The sequence below is a fragment of the Acipenser ruthenus genome, chromosome 27 (assembly GCF_902713425.1).
Source record: "Acipenser ruthenus chromosome 27, fAciRut3.2 maternal haplotype, whole genome shotgun sequence".
Lineage (NCBI taxonomy): Eukaryota > Metazoa > Chordata > Actinopteri > Acipenseriformes > Acipenseridae > Acipenser > Acipenser ruthenus.
In genome coordinates, this window is record NC_081215.1 from 17,469,375 (window position 1) to 17,493,584 (window position 24,210).

Below are 24,210 nucleotides of genomic sequence, written 5' to 3' on the forward strand. Positions count from 1 at the left end.
AAACTATTTTCTATAAGAATTTTATTAGAATCCACTGCACTACCTGGTCCCCATCATCCCAGCATCCTACTTTTAGTTCCTGCTCTTTGGACTGCTCCCCTAGACTCTTGAGTTTCCTAGCAGCCAATGTTTGTTGTTGTCTGTCCAGTTAGGGTATGAGTGTGTACATACATTAGCACACAACCAACAATGGCAATGCAATAGAAGAAAGAGAGAGCTGCACGCTGACATCCACTCCTATACTAGTTGTTTATAATATATAGTTAAATAATAATAAATAAACAGTATAGCTAATTTTAATGTGACATAATTTCCATCTCATGCAAACTAATACAAGCCACCTGAAGTACGACAGAGTGAAAGCACCAGCTGTAATAGCTATTTTATTTGGAACCGTATATCAAATGGAAAATGATATTTGAGCAGCTGACATTTACAGGAAGCTTTTCCAACTGACCCGTTTGGCAATAAAACCATGTTCTGTTTCCCTGCATGTTTCATCTTATTTACCAGTATCAAAGTCCAGTTTTAAATAGTGCCTAAACAGGGCATACGCAATGGAACTCTGTGTAAGCTGACTTGCCTCAGGTTTCTGGAACCGTTTCATCACTGTGTGATTGAATTTAAACTCCATACCAGTCTTGTGCAATGTTCATTTAGAGCAGGGCTGTCCAGTGGGTGGCTTTGAGTCATGTGGCTCGTTCAGCTTCACAATAAGGCTCTTTTGATTTAGAGGTGAAGGCTGGACCACCTATATTTTACAGTAGAGTCAAGTCATAATGCAAAAAACACATGCTGTTGTGTATGTGTGTGTATAAACATGAAACGTGTTTAATGAGGACAACAATATGCAAGCAACATGGAGTCTGGTTAAACACATTTTTTTTGTTTGTGAATTTTATTTATTTTTGGTTTTGATGGCTTTTTAAGAAACTCTCTGATCATTGTTAGGGCTCTTTTACAAAACTCATTTAGAAATAACATTTTGTTTTTCTTATCTTTTGCACATTTTACATTTTATTTAAGTGCATATATAATTTAAAGGAATGCTACCCAAGGTTTTTAAATATATTTTCTTATCTCTTATTAGCACTACCAATATTATCACTGGTCCTTCAATTGTCTAGCTGTGATGTATAGCAAATGTACCAGAATGTATAGAATTATCTTTGGAATATTTCAAAATATTCTCAACACAATAAAAAGGAGACCAAGTAAAATGTTTATGAAGATAATACATTGAATTAAAAGCATTTTGTCAGCACACCGTAATGCATATGTGATTTAAATACTTTTAATATATGCTTTTAATGTATATGTCTATATTTAAAACATTTAAATAGACTTCTGGTTGAATTCGTTGTATGTTTAAAACTGCAGATTTAACTGATAATGCTGCTAATGCTAGTAAGAGGAAAATAGACTGAGTTTTAAAACCATCACTTATTTCAAGTATTAAAGCACACAATTCTTACTACTGTCACTGCCTCCAATGTACCACATATACAGTAGCTGCAGCTTTCTTTATGAACTCTATATCATTTTGAATCTACCTGTTTTTAAGTAGAGCAAGGAAAGTGTGATACATACAGTATCTACACAGCTCAGGTGCTGGTGAATGTAGTTTAAAAATAAACGGTTCATGTATGCGGTACGACCAGGTTCCAACACTGTAGGCATTGCAGTGCCACCTCGTGCTAACCTGGTGGCACTGCAAATGTACAGTACAGTGTATGTACAGTACATTCCTGTCAACTAAAGGGATGGTGCATTCACATTTTTTCCCCTCAAATTAAGGTTGGCTCCGCCACCATATACTCCATTTTAACATATGTTGGAAACTGAGGAAGCTACTTTATTGTTTCCTTTATTTGAAAATAAGTAAAGCAAAGCATTTGTCTCCTTGAAAACGTATTTCCCATGTAAAGTAATGAACAGGGGTAGAGGTAATCTACTGTGCTGCTGATTTAATTGTCATGTATTATACTTGAGCTTAGTTGAGTCTGTCTCTCTGGTTCAATTACAATCACACATCGTGCTAAAAAGCTTCAGTGATCAATGGCCTGGTTCAAGTGTAATTATTTTAAGGGAATCGTTCACTTGGGATAGTCTGGCTTAAAGGCCATAGGGGTCTGTCTAATTAATTTAAACAGCAGTGGATCAAAATACCAGATTTACACATTAAAACAAGGCCCTTTATGTGCCCAGTTATGAAAATGTGATGAGAGGTAACCACGGAACACTTAAATCTACAGCAAACACCCCTATAATAGACATGAACAATTCTACTGAAACTGCATGTCATTAACTGTAATGAGCAACAGTTACCCCGCATCTTTCCAGCTCCCCTGTCTTGTGGTTTTGGCCTCACATTTCTCTCGTGCAACATCAGTAATCTGTGCAGATTTAAATACCTATGAACTGAACACTTATGATCAGCCCTCTATCAAGTCTGTCAGATCTGTTGTCGTGCTGTACCTTCATGACTGAAAATGACTAGAAACAGGGAGATGCAGCTTGTATATACTTTCCATAACTGTCAAACACTCAATAGTGCTGAATGAGGGAATACTAAAAGAAACAAAAAATCCATGACAAATGTTTCGACTAGAAGCCTTTCTTCAATGTCGTTTGAAGCCTGGGACAAAATAATGCAGACACATGAGGGACAGCCCGTTTACACAGTATCGGTATTCATTGAAGCATTCTAGAGTAGAATGCTGTTAAACAACAATGTGAAACAGTTCCATCAACATACAACTTGATTTAATTCAGTATATGCCTTTATTACATGCAGTGTGGGGATCCTGGTTTGTATGCGGTTTTCAAGACAGTATAAGACTGCAGCAAAATGATATTCCCACAGGGCTACATGACAGATGAGCTGTGATTTAAAACTGAGATCTTGTGGCTTCCTCCCTTCTCAGTTACAACCTGACTGTGCAACCTGTATCTGTTGCGTATTCCATACTCTTGACACCAAGTCTGACCACTAGATACATTACTTGTTTGCTGAAGCTAAAAGAAGAAATTGCAGTCCATTTTCTTTAAAGGAAATCTTTATGCATGGTACGCCTCTCTCTATAAGACATAACCCACTCTTCAATTATTTTTAACAAACTTTGTAAAGTGCTTGGAATTAAAACAAACAAAAAAAAAACATATATTCTAACTCAGGAATATGGAATAACTCTGTTCTTTCTTATCAGAAAGCCTATCAAATAAATACTGGAGTTCTGAGGGAATCAATAGAATTGGAGATATAATTAACAACAATAAATTTTCTTCGCTACGCAAGTTAAGATAAATACAATATTTATGCCACGGAAACCAGCACATATCTACAAGTTAAAAAGGTTGTAACACATTGTCACAAAGACGGCCGGAGTAGGTGGCGTCAGACCAGAGCCAGGAAATAAAATGACAGAGAGGTGTGGTTTGGTGGAGCTGAGCGAATGGTTTCGCTCAGCATTTAATAAATAAACAGAACAGCAAAATAAAAAGGTTGTACAAACAAAAACACAGGGCACGGTACTTACGCCAAAATAAATATACAAACAAAACGGACTAAACAGTAAACGGACAAACGAACAGACAAACACGGTGAGTGAAAACACTTATTATTCTCTTTATTCTCTTTGCATCCTCTCCACAGCCGTTCTCCTCTCACCAAACACACAACCCCGAGTGAATGAAACGTGCATCTATATATATACTGTTGTGCCGGGATTCAATTACTAATTAATTATTCACTTGAATCCCAGCACATGAATTAATTACGTGCAACCTCGTGCTCACATATTAAATACTTTAAATGCACGTGAAGTGATGTGCAATCCCGTCCCTAAATACAATTACATCTTAAATAACGCGTGCTGCACACACCCATTTATATCCCGTGCAGCCATCTCTATACACCAACATTAACACACACAACATACAACATATAAATGCACACATGGGCGGGGCACATTGCCACACACATGTACTTGGTTCTGGTAATATTAACCTTACACCCACTAATATGGAATTATATTTATTTAACCCTCTTAATCAAAATACATTTGTAACTAAACTTCATGACATAATTGGAGACTCCCATAATGCTAAATTCATCACAAGGAGTAATAAGATATTTAAAAAAAACCCCAAAAAAACACAATCTTGCATGAGAACTGGCATAGAGTTTGGAGTAACATAAAATGTTCTTCTCCTAATGCAAAGTTAACGTCAGTTTAAATTATTACATCAAGTATATTATACCCCTAAAATAATGTATACCTGTGGCTTAAGTGATCCAAGCAAATGCTGGAGATGTGGCCCTGATACAAATTGCTCCAAATTAAAATCTTATTGGGAAAACTTGAAAAAACAAGTTGCAGCAACAAAATGCACTTGCAAAGTCACTAATACTCGACACATTGAGGGGTGTCTTTTATGTCTTTTTTTAATGGACCGAGTCTCAATTGTAGTGCTTACCCGTTATATTATGACAATAAGCCTTCACAGGGCAGTAAAAGTGAAACAAGAACAATGGAAGATACCTGTCCTTGGGGAAGTGAGTCCTGATATTTGGTTGTTGTTTTTGTTTTTTGCTTTTCACCTTTTTTTATGCTGTTTGCAGTTGTTTTGAGTGGTTTCTTTATTTAAATATTGAGATCATTTATTATGTAAGGGATGATATATTCTAACCCATACACAATTCTATTTGTAATTCACTTTGGGAGTTATAGTGGCAATGATATACTATACCACTTGGGCTGTTGTTATTTTCAGCAGAATTATGTTGCCAAATTAAGAACAGAAAACAAATGCCTTGGATTTTACCAGCTGTCGAAATGTCATACCCTGTGACGATGTACATGTTTACAAAGAAATTACTAAAAACCCAACTTCCCAGCAAAAATGTATGCATCACAGCAGTGGACAAAAACAAGTAGATAACACTTGCTAAATGAAAAATGAATGAAATGCTACCCAATTCAATCCCACCCTGCTGAAACTAACGCAGTAAGAATTAGATCTTGCTGTATTTAGCATTAAATTCATCACATTTTCTATGCCCTTTTAAAACATGTATGAGAAGCAGTTTCACTTCTAACCCATTATACTGTACACAGAAAACACTGTCAGCGAATATTCCGCAATATGCAAATGTACCTGCATCACTGCATGGAGTTAAAATGTCACTATGAGACAGAGATTAAACTGTGCTTGTGGGTTGAGGCAATGCATTTTCCTGCAGTGTGTTACCTCCGTCGTTCATTGCTGATGTTGGAACTACAGACCCGTAAGCTGAAAGAAAAAAATACAACAGCTTCAAACTTAAACACATTGTTGTAGCTGAGCATGGTTGAATGGCAACATCCTTCCCTTCACTGCTCTGCAAGTGAATGCACCTCAATCCTGACCTGAACATCTGACCCCAAGACCAAACCTATTGCCTCTTTACACCCAGGAGCAAGCTACTGGCCCTGCAGGACAAGGGCTGCTTTGCAGGGGTCCTCCTCGAGGTCACTGGGTCTGACCAGTAGGGTCCGCTGTAGATCCCTATCCTGCAGGAGCACCAGAACCAGTGTGACATCCTCCATACAAAACCCCAGCAAAGACTGGCAACATGGCACAGCCAGGATGTGAACCTGCACTCCCCTGAATGTTGACTTGCCCAACACATCATACAGCCGTGCCTTTAAGAGAGGGGCCACCAATCTCATCTGTGAGCTGGGCCTGATTCATACCCAGAGGTGAAAGACTTGAGAAGGGCATGAAAGGCTAATCCCCATAAATATAATTGAGAACGGAGGGTTCTGAATTCAGTTTTGCAGAACTAACCAACAAAAAGGATTTGAAGTATTAAACACCTAGGCACTAGGGAACCTTAAGTAGTATACAGCACGCACCTCCTTCTGCCACTGCTTTTTAACCATTATATACCACAGCGGATCTACTCAGTTACTTGTGCAAGTCATTTAGTGTGCTCGGCTGCAATGCTGAACACTTGAGTAAATAAATGTAGCTCTTGTCTGAACCACTTAACATCAATCAGGGACATGCTTCATTACCTCAGCCTTCCTGATCTGGAAATAGCATAAACTAGGGCATACCATCACTTTTGCTTTCATTGTTGGACTCATGAAAGGCTTTGATTACCATAGTTTTCATTGTATCGATTTCCAGTGTTTTTAACTATAGAATGTGTTATGCGTGTAACAGTCTTTTGATGTATGCTTTTGATGTTTCTTTGTCAATGTTTACTGCGGCACAGCAGAGAAATAGCAGAGCAATGAGCAGTGTAGCAGGTAAGCATAGTGAAGCACAGAGATATGGTAAAGCATGAAAACTGCACCGCATAAGCACAAGGGAACAAAATGATAAAATGTGGAGTTTAGCAACTGTTATAAAAGTAAGCGTCAGCACTTGGTCCACAGTTGTGTATTTCCAGAAAACACACAAATAAACTTTGTATCTGCTTGTCTGTGTTCACTGTTCACAATAAGAACCAATCAGAATGAAGGTGAACATCCTTCATTTTAAATCTGCAGCAAAAAATGACTCCCACACTCGTGCAATTACAAAAACTTATTTTTTCCACTTTAGGTATTTTGCCATAATTCGACATATGTTGTCCCTAAATGATTCAAAGATTCTATTATTTTATAAATTATAAAAAACACAGTAAATGATAGCAACCAGAACCTTAAATAAGCAGCTACCTCTTAAACATCTAAAAAAATATTCCCGCCCTTTGAAGACGGGTCCATTCAGGTTACATTGGCTTTTAATTTTAATTTATATTCCCGGATGCCATCATTTATTTGCATATCACACTGCACGTTCTGCCAGAAAAGTTGATATACTGCAAGCTTGCTTTTTTTGTATTCCCCTCTGTGACAATCTGTTTGCAAGCTGCACTTTCTGCTGAATACAAAACAGAAACGGCTTCTAAGTTGAACTGAGTTGTTTTACTTAAAACAAAAGCCTGTTTGAGTTTGTCTCAGTCAAAAGATCGGATTTAATCTCAGTACCCAGCCAATCTGGGCTTCTGAACAGATTATCTGTAAGTGTCTAGTGTATGCTACTGTATAGACCCCCCCAAAAAACTCGGCAGAAAGTTTTATAATTGTATGCATTGTAATGGAAACTGAACCAGTGTCCCAGCAGCATCCCAGTGCCAAAGTTATCAGCCATCTAGTCCAATACCAATATGGTATATACAGTATTGTTCTGTGCATACAGTAACAAGCATCTTCATACTGCTCTTTCTCTGATACATCTTCCTCAAGTGTGCACACAAGTCTTTACCTGCTCCTTTTTTTTTTTACATAATTATTAACGTTCCTGCATTTGTGTGGTTCAGGTACAGAAGACAAGTTAAGAAACCCCTGAAATAAATACTTTTAGAAATATAGTACATTGTGTTTTTGGCTAGAAAATGATCGTGTAAAGATGAAACAGTTTATTTACACCTATAAAACAACATTTGACACCTGAACTTTCCAAACAGTATACATGTATTGCAGGTCAGCCACCAATATAAACTATACATTAGGGGTAGCTTACCTGTTGTGGAACAAATAGAAGATAATTGGCTCCCAAGTTAGCCCCCCTATTGAATTAAACATTTTTATTTCACATTTTTCTTCCAGACCCAGAATATAATACTACACAGGGGTATTTATTATACTGTATCTTAACTCCAGGTATCAGCTTTTATGCAAAGTTCAATGCCAAACAATGAAGCTTCAGTTTATATAGTGCGCTTTGTGAGAAAGCAACCCAAGGTGCGTTATAATAACAATACAAAAAAGCAAACCGAGCTGGCACTGATAAGCAACAGATGGCCAAACCAATGAAAAGATAACACTACCCTTGGGCTGTCAATCATTGTATAGGGAATTCAAATTGACCATAAGTACTGTATGACCCAATTACAAAATCTATGCTTTTGGAGAGAAAGTGACTATTGATCAGTGGATCCACGCTGCTAGCCCCTGTGTCTGTTAGAATCAGACTGGATCTGTAAACCTGTATTGGCTCTCTGCTAATCAGCAGAGAGCCTTTCAAATAAAACCAGCTGCTGGGTTTGCCTGAACCAGTGCCATAGCTAGAATATCCAGAACGCAAAATCACAGATACCACACTGCTACTTTATAGATTATTCTAAATGTATTTTAAGGCATTGTAGTTTCAGTTATTCATTTTAACATTTTTGTTTCATAAACATAGAACAGTTTTTCGTGGGGTGCCGTTTTATCTAAGTTTACAGTGGGGTTTTACCAGACTGAAGATCTCACAGTGAAATTCTGTTAAGGTGGGTAACTAGCTCTCTATTGTTTTTTGAAGCCTGGATTCGACTGGCTTAATGGATACACACCTCCAGTATAGAACTTCTTTCTTCAGTGCTTGTAAATATTGTGCTTTTTAAAGGTAATGGGACTGGCTATTGAGAGGTGTCGTGAGAGTTTCTATTCACAGCTTTGAAAGTTAACACACCTGAACCCCTCCTGCCTGCCATTCAGTCCTGGGCCTCTTTCAAGCAGGTTTTGTAATATCCACTGGGAGCTAAACTAATTTATCTGCTGACCTGAGCCAAACCCAGGCCACCACAGATACAAGGCTAGTGATTTAGCCTGATGCACCATCTTATGTCGCTCCGTAGTTGCTACAACATAACTGCACACAGTAATATAATTTCAAACAGTTTTCTTTATCTTTATAAATGATCAAATAAATGATATCTGTGAAACTGCTTTACATATTTCTTCAGCAAGAAAGTAATGATATTAAAAGGATACAAAGCGCTGACTTGCAATTAAGGAAACAGGAGATACAGTATGTGATAGCAATGCTGCCAAGCTCTACTGAAGTCCTACTCTATTCAAAAGTTTCATTTTAAAATTCATAGTTTGCTTGTGTTAAAGGTACACACTAACCTGTGAGATGGTTGCCCATTTTTCATCTTGTTTTAGGAACAATTCAACAATGGCAATTCCTTTCATTTGTGCCCTTTGTGCTGATACTGTAGATATTGGGATCATGCTCTGACAAGAGATCTTGCACATTGGATTACACAGGGTTAGTATTATATATGTGCATGGCCCCAGAGCACTGTAAAATAGAAATGATTTAAGGTCATGGACATTTTTCAGGCTGCAAGGGCTTTTTGTTCTTTTATATGGGAAGGGCCGTCGATTTCATATGGGAGCCTGCACACTTAACAAAGCATATCCTGACCTTATAAAACACAGAAATGTGCCTTTATAAAGCAGCCTGGTCCTAGTGCTATAGCTTTAATGTTAAAGGGTATATCCAGCTATTCCATGTGAATGTTGCATTTATATTCATGTTTTTATGGGGTTTGTAGTCCCCACTGGGATTTCAGCTAAGTTCAGATCCTCTGCTTATTGTCTTTGATTTCCTCATTTTAGAAAGTCGGGTAAAGCTGTGATTGTTCATTAGTATAGAATAGAATATTTTATGTGTTGCTCGGGACAAGTTATGTGTTCTTGGGATTATTTAATACTGAAGTATAGTTGCCTGGAGTGGAATTACTGGAAATTATTTAAGCAAACGTCCCTTTCCCAGTAGGTAAAGCCCACTCAAGTTATGACAAGAGACAAAACCCTAAGTCATTCAAAGTGACATAATGGACGTTGTCTTCTGGCAGCCACATTGCACATTTATTTATTTTTTAGCAGACACCCTTATCCAGGGCGACTTACAATTGTTACAAGATATCACATTATTTTATTATTATTTTTCTTTTTACATACAATTAACCATTTATACAGTTGGGTTCTTACAGGAGCAATTACTTAGGTAAAGTACATTGCTCAAGTGTACAGCAGCAGTGTCCCCCACCTGGGATTGAACCCACGATCCTCCGGTCAAGAATCCAGAGCCCTAACCACTACTCCACACTGCTGCCCTGCACATTGCATTGCATATACTTTTTACTGATTTACAATCATAATTGTACTCAGAAGAAAATACCTACTGTACCTTAATATTACATTGCTTTATAATTACCCTGTCCACCCACAATATTCAGTTTGATATTTTCTAAAAAAAAAAAAAAAAAATTAAAAAATTGGAAAATAAAATCATTTTCAGACTACCCAATGGAAAGGGGGATTTTTAAGAATTTTTATTTAGCATTCACTACTGAGGATTTCAGGAACTATCATGTAAAAGAGCGTGTGCATATGATGTAAATGAGGATAGAATTATGGCTATACTTTTAGGATTTAAAGATAAGGATTAGAAATATCTGTCTAACAGTCATGTTTAGATTAGGAGTGGACATGCTGTACTGTATGAATATATGCTGTCTTCTTGCAGGAATTGGGGTAGAAACATCTAGGCAAATCACTTGTATTGACTTGCTTGCCTTGTTCCTTCTCTAGATTAGCACCAAATTGGCTCTTAGTCTCCAGGCCCTAACTGTAAGCAACATGCTTTTCAAGTGCTAGTGAGAGACCGATCATCATGGAGGAGGGGGCTGTTCTGTATAAAAGAGTTGTACTTTCAGATACATTTCAAAGCTAAAAGAATACTTCATACCATCTGAATCTGCACGACATTCAGTTTTGTATCTGTTTATTATCCTTTAGTACCTTTTTTCTGCACCCATGGATATTTAGCATGATTTATAAAGTGTCAGCATATTTTACCTTTAGGGCAGTTTCTGAGCAAGCCAGGGCAAGGTGGACTTTGTATGAGGCCAGTATAAAGATCACCACTAGGAGCGTGCAGTGCACCCATCATTTCTCCATCCCTCTGAAATAAAGCAATAATAAACTCACAAATTCAGGGGAAAGGAAAGCTTTGTGAATCTAGCAGCAAAATTCAATGAATTCAATAAAACAGTAAACCACTAGAATGCAGGAAAGCAACCTCCTGTACCTCAGATATCATCAGATATCAGCACCCCAAACTCGTCTCCAATCGTGTGATCCCCTCTACAGTTTAGATCTTCATTTTCCATGCAAGAATTGATTAAATGCCACTGGTGATGGATGAACCTGCATCTTGCTAGGTATTCATTTGGAGCGCTGAAGCAATGCAAATCAACCCTTTACCAGCTACCAGTCTCACACGCTTTCTAATTGATGGATGAGCACAGCGTGGCATTCGGCAAGGAAACATCCTCGGTCCAGAGCCAGCCACATAAATCACTGGCCGAATGCATCTAGATGAGGTAAAAGGTCACTGTGTTTTTAAAGACATGATCCATGTGTTTATATTTGTGTTTACAAGTCAATGTGGCATGGGGTCTTGCAGATACAGCTAAGGCCTGAGAGTAAAGATGCCCAGTTTATTTGTTATGCCTGTGTGGCAATGTGCCCCGCCCCTGTGTGCATATTATGTGTTGTATGTTGCGTGCGTGTGTTAATGTTGGTGTATAGATTGGTACACGGGATATAAACGGGTCTGTGTTTCACGTGTGATTTAAAAAGTGTAGATTTGTATTTAGGCACGAGGAGGGCACAAATCACTTCACGTGCTGGTTAAATGTAATATGTGAGCACGGGGTTGCACAGAATTAATTCACATGCTGGGATTCAAGTGAATAATTAATTAGTAATTGAATCCCAGCACAACAGTATATATAGATGCACGTTTCTTTCACTCAGTGTTGGGTGTTCGAGAGTGGAGAACGGGAGAGAGAGAAGGAGAAAGAAAAGCAAGATAAAACGTAAAGTGTTTGTTCTCACCGTGTTTGTTTGTCTCCGTGCACCGTTTGTTAAGTGTTAGTTCGTTTTGTTTGTCTGTTTATTTTGGCTACAAGTGCCGTGTCCTGTGTTTTTGTGTTTAAAACCTTTTATTTTCTGTTCTGTTTATTAAATGCTGAGCGAAAGCATTCGCTCAGCTTCACCAAACCACACCTCTCTGTCTGTTTATTTCCTGCTTCTGGTCTGACCCCACCCACTCCGGCCATCTTTGTGACAGCCTGTTTGTGATTACTTTTCAGATAACCAAACATTTTGACAGCCTCATTCACTGATAAGTCAAAATGTTTGTCTACTTGTCTCGGTTTTACCTCAAGTAAGTGGTTCAACATTTTAGTGGTGATAATTTGAAATTACAGAGTCTTATTTTGTGGATTAATCCAGAACAATAATTAGTCAGTTTAATACTAATACTTTATTAAATATCAAAATCAGCATGCAAATACAAAACAAAACAAAACAAAAAAAGGCATTTTATGCATAATTACCAATTTCAGGGATATCATTCTTCAACAATTCCAGACACCACCAACCTCCATATATCCTACCCCAGAAAAGAATGTGTCCTTATCAGCAACTTTCCACAAGTGTAAAGAAAATAAGCAGACAAAACATAGCATCATATCAAATGGAAAAATATTAAAAAGCTTTGGTGCTTGTTGTCTAATCATCTGGTTGACTTCTGACGAATCAATAATGGAGCTAGCTCAGGTAAGAGATTACTTATTTTATAGGGTGGTGTTACTAATTTGCAAATGGGCTTTGCTAAAGAATATATTCATTATATTTAGGAACACGAAAGGATACCTAATTTTACTTTAGTGATGAAGAAGTCGAGGGAAACTGCTTTGTAACACTGGCATGTGTTGCGCTTGAATTCATTGTGTATCTGCACTTGTTCTAAAACCTAAAAATGCGTTGATTAAAAATAAAAACATATTTTTGAATCTTTGGCTTTTGAACGATTACACCTCAACTGCTAATTGGGACTTGCGTTCCTGTACTATACATGTGTTGAATGTGTTTGTTTAAGGTGCAGTATTTTTTGCATTTCTCATGAAACAATAATTTTATATCATTGTAGGTGTATCAGTCAGATGTAGCACAGCCCGCTGTGGTTGCTGCTGAAGTAGACAGGTGGCGCTTCAAATGGGCAAATGTTCCAGCAGAAGGAATACCACAGAATGCAATTGAAACACTGGTGCACTGCAATGCCACAATCTATCAAAATATCTCCCGGCTACTAAGAATTATGGCTACGCTGCCAGTATCAATTGCTACGGCGCAGAGATCCTTCAGCAATCTCAGGTGAATTAAGAACTATAAACGCTCAACTATGGCAGAAAATCATCTGACTGGGTTAGGACAACTGGCAGTGCTTTGCAGTTGACGCATCTCGGTAGAGAATGTGATTGATGCTCTTGCACTCTCGCCTCGATGCCTTGATTTTGTACTTTAATCTTTTCTGGACCTCTGCTACTTTGCAGCTAACCTGCCCCCGCCCCCAATCCTCCCTCCCCCTTAAGGAAAATCCTGGTTGCTCCACTCTGCAGGTGAAGTTATAGAGCCTTAAACCTCATCTGCACCTGCAGTGCATCACACTATGAAGTGGTTGGTAAAAATAAAGTCTAAGCAACATCACGGAAATAATGTTTCCGGCTTTAAACTGTTTGGCTGAGCCATCCAACTTCTTGAAGACTATTTACATCTGAAAATGTTCCGGCCTCACTGATGCAGATCCAGGATGATAAATGTTGTGCTTGTCACACAGGAAGACTTGCAATTATTCATTGTTAAAATGGAAACCTTGGACAATACATCGTGCCTCGTATATCACTGCTTAATGCCTGGAACCAAGGCTGCCAGTGCTGTCAGTATGCAAATGACATCGAAATAATACATTGGCTTTGTGGCTGGGCGGGCTGTATCTAAAGCTATACACTCTGCAAGTATCCCTATGCATGACTGTCGCATTGACTGGAATGGAATCTGAGATTCTGGACTCTGAACCCATCCATTCAGTTACATTATTACAGAACAGATTTGCTCACAGAGCTGGATTTCCAGTAGGAAAAAAAACAGAGACAGGTAGACTGGCTGCACTTTTTTTCCTGAGTTTGATGGTCTCATAAAGCATTGAGTTTGATGATGAGAAAATCTTTGTCATTAATTCATTAGTGACCTTTTTACGTCACACTTATACATGAGAATTGAACATCCCAAAAAAAACACAGCAAGAACTGTGTAGAACGAGTAAGGAATTAGTTTTTCATAAAACCCCATGAGGTTATTTAATGCTTCAATCTATCACGTTTACTGCATGTGCAAAACTCAGATGCAGACTATACAATCCGAATCGCAGTGAGTGATGAAGAAGCACCTCATTTGCCTTGTGCAGTGCTTCCAGAATTGCTCCATTGATGCTTAGGAAAAAATAAATTGATGGATTGCTGCTGCTTGTGTTTGAAATGTGTTCAAGGAAGGAGTCATCATACCGACATGGTTTTAAAAAATAGTTTAAACATATAATATTTAGTCACATTATGCGCTCATGTTAAACAGAGATCAGCTCTATTGGTATTTCCTGTAAAATACTACAACAAAAAAACAATACATGGGGGTCTATTTCTATTACAGCACTTGGGAATTCCATCGATTTCAACCACAGTGTAGGTGGATTTGTGCAATCCAAGATGTTGTAAAACCATCTAAAAGGGCAGCAGTGTGGAGTAGTGGTTAGGGCTCTGGACTCTTGACCAGAGGATTGTGGGTTCAATCCCAGGTGGGGGACACTGCTGCTGTACCCATAGGCAAGGTACTTTACCTAAATTGCTCCAGTAAAAACCCTACTGTATAAATGGGTAATTGTATGTAAAAATAGTGTAAAAAAAATAATGTAATTGTATGTAGACATAATGTGATATCTTGTAACAATTGTACGTCGCCCTGGATAAGGGTGTCTGCTAAGAAATAAATAAAAATCAGCTGTATCTTATCCCTGCAGGAATAGGTTGATCAAATCAACCCCTAAGTCACTTTGGAAAAAGACAACCCTGCAATATCAAACTACATAGTTTCATGTTTCATTGTCTTTTATATGGAAATTAGCCATACAAAAATGACTGGGCAGAGGCCTACCCAAAGACCAGGCCCCATTATAACTGTTGAGTGTAATATCATTGTTTTCTCTGCAGTGTTAAGAGGTTAAAAAAACAAGTATAAGATTCTTACACAGTTATCTATAAGTGTTACTGGTATTACCGGTGTCTTGCCCACTAAGAGCCAGAGGGAAATGTATCATCTTCATGGCATTTTCATTATTAACTCAACCCTGAATTTAAAGGGTAACTTGTAATAGTACTTCAGTGAGGTGCAGTCTGCTTCACAACTGATAACATTAAAAGAACATTTTGTCCCAGACCGAGTACAGTGGTCCATTGATATGTCACTATTCAATCATGTACAGGTTTGGTTAAATGGCGGTTCGGCCATGTTTACAGTAAATTGTACAAGTACTATTTTCCCTGTATAAGGGGCCTTCACTGTCTCACACTGTTTCACTATTTTCAATATTTTACAGCTGTTTTTTTTACCCAGAAGACACTGCTGAGGTTAAATGACCTAGTAAGTGCAAGTATGACACAAGGCAAGCAAACTGATAACTTTATTTTACCCAGATGTCATGTTTTTAAATTAAAATACATGTTTGCAATATCCTTTGTGTGTTTCCTTTGCAACTGCACATTTGAGACATATAGTAAATAGTATATAGTAAATGGAAGTATTTAACTTCAAATACTAACAATACTACATACAATAAAAATACATTGAAATAAGGTGCATGACAATTAAGGTTCAAAATTTTTATTATCGTTAAGTACTGACGTCCGACTGTAGTTTATCAGTCAGCAGATGTTATGTTCTCTGACATTGCGTATAACAACTTTAATATGTTTTGCAGTACACATTACCAGCATGAAAGAGCAGGCAGTGCTGGCCATGAATACTTAATTCTGGATCACAGTACAGTAGTATGCAGCCTCAGTGTATATAGGTCTGTGTAAAATTTTAACAGCAGCCCTCTGCTTTGATCCTTTGTCCTTCATCATTGAGCAGTGCACAGCTAGAGTACCTGCCTGCGTTAAAATGTCAGCTAGCATTGGTATTTTACAGTATGTCAATGAATCATCAACACCATGCACCAATTATTCTGTTTCACCTGATTAATGTCTACAATATGTTCCACCTAATGAAAGAACATCTGTCCACAGTTGAGAATGGAGGCAGTATCTCCTAAATGTTACTGGTAAATCTTATCTTTATTAAATGTACCGGTAACCATGGCGGTATTATTAACAAACAGGAAGCAAATGCAGAAGAGACCTTTAAAAGATTTCTTTCAATGGACAAACCTCACTATGAAACAGCACAGAAACAACTGCAGCACACACTTGCCATGTGGACCTGCCTTTTTGACTATATTAAGCTACAGTTTAGGTATGATCAGCATTGCATGCAGCCTCAGCAACCAACTATAACAAACACACCACAACAAAATGCTTTTCAGCCAGGTGAAGCCACTAACACAACAGAAACCCTTAAGGCACCATGATTCTAACTTGCACTGGATTTGATTATCTATATATAATAACAAAGTGCCTGTTAATCCACTCTGCATAAAAATACAAAATATTCTTTTTAGCATTGGCCACAATATAATATAGGATGCAAGCTTTTGCACTGAGACCAGGAGAAATGAGAAACTTTTAACAGGTGATTTCTGAAGGAGTTTCAAATACTAAACATATTTGTTTGAGGAAAAAGCATGATACACCAACTGTTTATAATGTCAAATAAAACAATTCACTTCAAATGAGAGTTTCAATTCCGATAGTGCTACCAACCTCTCATATTGTAACAACAGGTCTACAGATCAGCTTTACCTCTCCCACACACACATATATTACTCACAGTCCAGCAAGGCATGGATAGGGTGCAGGCTGTCGCTTCACCGTGCGAAACGGAGTGAGCTCCTCTCTTTGTGTCTCTCCCAGCCTCCCAGAGAAGTGTCACCAGGCAGGCACAGGGGGCTGCCGCAGCAGCCAATGAGCTGGCCCGAAGCTGTGATTCCACTGCAGGCCACTGTAGTGTTTGAGAGGACTGCAGACTGAGCCTGCTGTCCCGCACTACTGCAGTGAGGAGAGGGGGAAAGAGTTTTAACACAGCAGTGCACAGCTGGCAGCTGGATATTCGACTGGGAGCAGTTCAGTTCTCAAAGAATTTTGCTCTATATGTTTATCATGTTAAACGTGCTTGTTTTAAAAAAAGGATAATGACACATTTTATTGTATTTATTAATTTCACCAGGATATCAATTGTGATTAAAAAAAAATAATAATAATTTTGCAATCAAGACCTGGCCAAGAAGCAAATAAACATCAATCCACACACATTATCCATTTACAAATTAGACACCATTCATTTCAACATTGAAGACACTGAGAAAGACACTAGTTGAAACATCTGTCATTTGAATGTGCTCTTATTGCTTTTATCTGTAATGTGATATTTTGTATGGTGATATTTTGTAATGATATACCTTGTAACAACTCGCCCTGGATAAGAGCATCTGCTGAGAAATACATAATAATAAAGTACAAGTGACAAGGCCATTTTAATAGGAACTGTGTAGGTGCCTGCTAATATTGTCAAAAACTAAATATTGCAGCAAGGGTAATCGATCATAGTGTATCTCGACACAAATTGAAAAATTGATCTGTGACCTTGCTGCTTAATACCATATAATAATTAGCTGTTCAACAAAGTGTGCATTAAGAGCAAGTCTTTAACAAACTCACTATTTTGTGAATTAAGAAATAACCGGTGCACACCCCTAATGCACTCTCTAGTGGTCATTTATATACTTGCTTCATTAAACAAATTTCACCGTACACTGGATTTCTCAGAGACAGTCCAAAAGTTTATTCATTAAATGCCAAATATCTCTATTCAGAGGGAATCAGGTATTCCTTTATGGGTTCTGGGTGCTGTCTTTTTGTCTCAACAATAATTGTAAATTATTTTTAAAGTAATACACGCTAATCTTGGATATACTTCCCTTAGGGTAACACATGTAATTTGGTATTGTAAGCTTCAATTAAAATTTGTAATTAGATAACTATTCTATCAGTTAAGAACCATGCTTGAACCATGTCCACAGAACAGTGTTGTTTTTTTTTTTGTTTGTTTTTTTATAAAGGTCTACTTTGAATGCAGTAGCACTATCCTGGGCTAATATTCGAATAGACATGTCTTACAACATATTTCATACATTAGTAATAAACAAATAAAGGTGAACCCCGATCCACATATAACAAAACAATAGCATATACAAAATGATCACACCCACCGTTTATGGTAATGGAAACTCTAGTACTTCAATCAGAGCACTTTCCATAACTACACTTAAAAGTATTGTTAAAAAAAACAAAAATGAAATACATAGATGTTCAGTTAGTCTATAAAGCATTTTAGCATCTTCAGTGTCCTACACAGTAACACAACCCAGAATTAGTTGTATTTTATAAGTTCTAGTGATACAGCTTTGAAAAGAGTAAATATTTGTAGATTATTGAATTACCTGCAATCATCCTACTGGCAAAAGTTGAGAGATTCAGGAAAGTTTGAGGCAATTATGTTTGAGTTTGATTGATTCCTCTATCCACAACATTCTCCATGCAAACCAGTTTTCAGCTGGAATTGAGTTGGGGTTTTAATCGGATCCAAGTCCACAGGTTACTAAACAATCAACAATGAATGGATTTATTCTGTGTGCATGTAAACATAGTGCATGTGTGACAGACAGAAACACAGACAGATTTTGAAGTAGCACCCTAAAAACTGCAAAATCTTGGATGCAAAATGTATTGCAGGAAAGCAATTTATTTCTGGTTTCTTTAAAAATGAAGATAATTACAGTATCGATAAGACCATTCAAAAGATCCAATATATTTTTGTGTCAAGGTACTGTCTGGTGAATGTTTTAAGACTCTGAAAAGCTGACATATATTTTATTGAACTTCATATTGCTGTTTATGAAATGCATGTGCAATATGCATAAGCGACGGCAGGCGTCTTCTGGGTTTTAGAAGCCTGTTTGCTTTTTATTGACTTTATTTTATTTTTTTATGCTAAGGCAATACAAGGGAATGATGAAAACCCAGAGGACTAGGAGCAGGTTACCTTTGTTTAAGAGATCAGTGTGAAGACAAGCTGCAGTGTGGGATACTCTGTATTGCCTACTAATCCTGTGCTCACTATACAGTACAGTGGCACTTCACATTTAGACACTGTTAGTTAACAGTGTAAAGTTAAGTTATATATAATGCAGTATATAAAAGTGGTTGCAGCTTACAAAATACTTTCAAAAATCTTACCTTTCACCCACTTCCATTCACGATACAGGCCTCAAATGTGCAAAAAGAAACATAACAGAAACATAGGTTTACATTTTTAAAACATGACATCTGCTACTACACTAGCTAAAAGAAAGTCCTCCGTTTGCTTACCTTGCCTTCCAGGAAATCCATTAAACTTGCTTTTCCTAGGTCCTTTGAGGACATTAATTAATCCTACTGGCATTGTTGGGTTTGCACCAGACATAATGCTTTGCATTTAGGCCAAATAGTTCAATTTTTGTTTCATCGGACCACAGAATCTTTTGCCACATCTTTTCAGAGTCTCCCACATGCCTTTTTGCAAATTCCAAGCGGGATTTTACATGGGATTTTTTTCAGAAATTGCTTCCTTCTTGCCACTCTTCCATACAGGCCAGATTTGTGGAGTACCTGAGCTACTGTTGACACATGGACAGTTTCTTCCATCTCTGCCATGGAACGCTGTAGGTCTTTCAGAGTTGTCATTGGCCTCTTGCTGGCTTCTCTGACCAATGCCCTTCTTACCCCATCTGATCAGTTTGGGAGGTTGGGCCTGCTCTAAGCAGATTCTGGGTGGTGCCGTATACCTTCCACTTCTTAATGATAGACTTGACCGTGCTCCAAGGGATATTCAATGCCTCCCCTGATCTGTGCCTTTCCACAACTTTATCCCGGAGTTGTTTTGAAAGCTCCTTGGTCTTCATGGTAGTATCTTTACTTTGAATGCAGTACCCAACTGTGGGACCTTACAGAGACAGGTGTATTTAATCTGTAATCATGTGAACCACTTTTATTGCACACAGATGAACTCCATTTAACTTATTGTGTGAATTCCGAAGGCAATTGGTTGCACCTGATCTTATTTAAGATTGTCATAGCAAAGGTGTTGAATACTTATCTAATGAAGACTTCTCAGGTTTTTATTTTTAGTTGATTTGTTTTTTCACCCCCCCCCCCCCCATTTTTTCACACATTGAAAGTGTTGAGTAGGTTGTGTAAATCAAAGGGAAAAAAAAAATCCCATTTAAATACATCAAGATTTCAGGTTGTAACACAACAAACTGTGAAAACGTCCAAGGGGGGTGAATACTTACTATAGGCACTGTATATATATATATATCTCCACCAAAGCTTTTTTTTATATGAAGTTGAAAAGAGCAGTTAAAAGATAAAGAGGGATCCACAACATTATTTAGTTTTACACATTTAAACAAAACATTGGGAAACTATGATAAAGAGGATTCAACAGCACTTTGCATGCACGGTTAGATGTTTGATTTCCATAAACTTGCTAAAAGCCCTGTTTTACCCAAACATTATTGATATTTAAATCTGCTTTTTTTTAAGATCAATTTCCTATACAGTACCCTCAGATACTGTAGGTATTTTAAGCAGGTAAGAAATTAAACATGACGGAAATGTAAATTGTAAATCATCCCTGTTAGCATGACTGAGATATCGGTCTACCTTCATGGTCAACCTAATTGCGAGAGCTCAATTTTTAATGTTCAGTATGATGTATAGAGCTTTATCTCTAATTGCTTTCAATGAAATGGAGTCTCCCCACTGTCAGCATCCATTCAATTAGTTGAAGCAGGAAATACTGCAGTGTATTAGTCAGTCCCTCACTGGGGCTGTAAAGGCTGTGTTTATTCGGTGATGGGAGCTGCTGCAGTATTAAGCTGGGACTTCCGAACTACAAAGTGCAGTGACAAGCTACATGATATAGCTGAGCACTCACAACAGTCTATGTACATTTGGGTTTGATTACCGTATGTGTTTTGTTTTCCCTTCAGTGTTTCTCCAGAAATATTCCAAAAAGGGTTCTTACAGTTTCCTTTCATTTTCTTAATTGGAATAAAGAAAACAATTCTGACATTGATAAAGCCTTTTAATAATTACAAATAATAATAATACACTTTAATCCAAAACTAGGACTGGCAGTAGGTAAATAAAATTGTGTACAACGTTGCAAATTCCATTTAAAACTCTCAGCATTTGTTTGTTTTCACCCATACAGTACCCGTCAACAGTATCCCTTTATCAGCATTCCCTTGAAAGTTTAAGAAAAGATTAAAAACATCTTATTCAAAAAAAAAAAAAATACAATTCAAAAGTAATGCTTTCAAGCATTAAAATATATTCAAATTATCGTAATAAAAAGGAAAATACAATAAATACATCCAGCAAATACAACTTTTAAAATAGTGGCAACACAAACAAACTAGAATGGTTACATTGTAAGACGTTGCACTGTACACTTCATTCCCTCTTAAAACTAACAAACTAGAATGGTTACATCGTAAGACGTTGCACTGTACACTTCATTCGCTCTTAAAACTGTGAGACATGCTGTACCAGAAGGGTATAGCAATGCACAAGTGCACTTTGGTAAAACTATACGTACCGGTGTTCGTTTAGAACCTATACAAACAATTATACTTCAATGACGGAAATATCTTTGCGGCTACACAGCTCATCTAGTGTGTGAGTGAGCCCGCCTCCTTCTAGAATACTGTCTTTAAAACTCCTGAGGTCCTTTGACAACAACCTAGGTAACACTTCTCTGAAACCACTGCAAGGAAATATGATTTAAGAAAGAGCTTTCTGAGCCTTCAAGGACATATTAAAAAAAAAAAAAAAAACTACTGTGTGATTTGCACTATCAATAATTTTGGTAGAAATATATGCATATTATATACATGTTACAAGCATTATATATGCAGGTAATAGCATTCTATTTAGTATACTATGCTGTTATTGATAATATGCAAGAGCTGCATACTATATAAGGTCTATAACCCAGTCATGCGCTTTACACAGAGAGTGCTTCATATTTAAGTTATTAGAATAGGGGCCTGTGTTCAAAGGTATGTGAATGCCAATATCACATATGTCCTTAAGCTACCCAAAGGACTGCCGTCAACTTAAAAGCAAATGCCCTAGTGACGCAGAGAGGCAGCCACAATGTTCTCCACCATGTCAGCACAGCATGCACATATGTGTTTGTTGGCGTTCACATACTCAGTTCACTCAAAATAATGTGCTCTGTAATAGAAGGTGCTTATAAGGCAAATGTATGATTGTGATCACAATTTAGTGCCGTTTCTTATAGTGCTTTCTTAACTAAGGCTCCTAGCTACTGTGCTGTAACAGTGACTTTCTTAATTTTATACTTAAGATACTTGCAGTGGTTTTTAGTTTCAAAAACAGTTAACATTTATAAACGGAGCAAATCTGCACTGTTCATACAGCTAACTGGTACTGAACACAGGATTTTATTCTCAGTTTGTTCTGTCGACCGTTGTCTTCAATATATTTTATAATACAGTCCATATGTTTTTGACAATCATTGCTATTATATTCAAACAATGAGCATTTTTAAAAAGACCAAATAGATTTCAGTAGAAAAAAAAAAGCATTTTGATGCAACCAGTGCATCAGAACGAAAACAAACCCTTCCATGATTTGACAGTTGTATCATAAGGTGCACTAGTCTTGCACACACATACTTTCCTATTGCTGTCAAGGATAGTAATCTGTACAGTGCATAACTATAAAGCAGCTACAGTTACATTGAAAAGAGATTCCATTTTTAAGGGCTGCTTCTTATTTAAGACAGCAGGCAATCTTTGGGTCTTCTCATATTTAATCCATGTACTGTATTACAGTTTGAATCACTATAGAAATATAGTTTCAGTATTGAATATAGTTTACTTTTATTTAAATAATAATATAAAATCTATATATTTTAAAAAAAAGTAATTTCTCAAAAAAAATGTCACACCTGGCAACTTCAAAAGGTAAAAGAATAAAAGCGAGGTGACCTGAGTGAGACAAGTAACTTGACACTTTTATTCACGCTGTCAATCTCCAATTATAGGTGAGAATCAGAAATAACTAAAACTAAAAAAGTGTCACGTTACTTTATGTACAGCAAGAAATCTCATATTGCACCAAAAAACAGTATTAAAATCCATCCTAAATCACAGTTCATATATCAGGTGTCAATGCTCTTCAGCAGACCTAGGGAATATTAACTGGGGGTCTTTTGAAATATGAGTTACATCTTCAGTGGTATGACTGGTTTGCCAGTAAGTAGGTTTGGTCACTAAAATATTTATAGCATACGTGTCTGAACATATTTTTGCAGAGTTGTAATAAATCATTTGGTTCATTTTTCTTTCCCTTTGCTTCCAAACACATAAGCAGACTTTATCAAAGTAAACTCAAGCTGAGCAGAAGTATCCCAATTGGTCGGCAGAGGGCTGTTTGAGCTTCACTCAGCCCTGTATTGGTCTGTCTGAAAAGATGTTGGATTGACAAGTAAAGCAGCAGTGTCAGGATTAATAAATCACTGGGAAGTTTAAGACAGAGATAGTTAAGATAGTTAAGACTTTCTTTTACCAAAACTAACATTGTATACTTCGGTGTGACTTCATGAACATACTACAAATAAATCTAAACTGGAAACTTGTTGATTTACTCAACACATTGGGTTGATTCAGCCTCTGTATGTGCTGCAATTTACACTCTGGTTGAATTCATAGGCACGGTTGTAACTTGCTCTTTTGCTTATTATTGTGCATCACCATTCTGATGCATTTTTCTTGCCAATGATAAAATATGGAAATGGTATGTTTTCAACAGTATTTGGTGAATGATACAAATGTCTTGTAAATGATACAAAAAGTCTCGTATCATTTGGTGAATGATACAAATGTCTTGTGAATGATACAAAAAGTCTTGTAAAACAAACCAGTGCATACATCGACACCTTTTATAAAAATTTCTCAGGAACAACGTTCAAAAATGCAGTGCAGTCTTGTCCTTGGCTAACAGTGGTGTCCATTCTGGGTTTTGGTAGGTGTAAAGTTCTCATAGATACCCATGGCTGCTGTGTTCTGGTAGATCAGGTCCACATTGTTGCCAGTCCTGGATCTGATGAAATCCTTTGCACATTGGTTTAAAAATATATACTGGTCCTGTGAAGACAAGATAACAGAGTTTTAAAGGCATTTGTGGTGTTAGAGAACATCAAA

The 24,210-nt window shown here is 37.3% G+C and overlaps 2 protein-coding genes across 2 annotated transcripts in view; both read right to left on the reverse strand.

Moving 5' to 3' along the window:
• Positions 1–16,771, reverse strand: part of LOC117432464 (oxysterol-binding protein-related protein 5-like) — a 92,412-nt gene extending 75,641 nt beyond the window's left edge. The window contains exon 1 of the mRNA XM_034054410.3: positions 16,704–16,771. Coding sequence (XP_033910301.3) covers positions 16,704–16,718 — 15 coding nt within the window. The 5' untranslated portion in view covers positions 16,719–16,771. The remainder of the gene's footprint in view (positions 1–16,703) is intronic.
• A 4,267-nt stretch (positions 16,772–21,038) lies between these two features.
• Positions 21,039–24,210, reverse strand: part of ptprja (protein tyrosine phosphatase receptor type Ja) — a 58,168-nt gene continuing 54,996 nt past the window's right edge. The window contains exon 35 of the mRNA XM_059001775.1: positions 21,039–24,153. Coding sequence (XP_058857758.1) covers positions 24,004–24,153 — 150 coding nt within the window. The 3' untranslated portion in view covers positions 21,039–24,003. The remainder of the gene's footprint in view (positions 24,154–24,210) is intronic.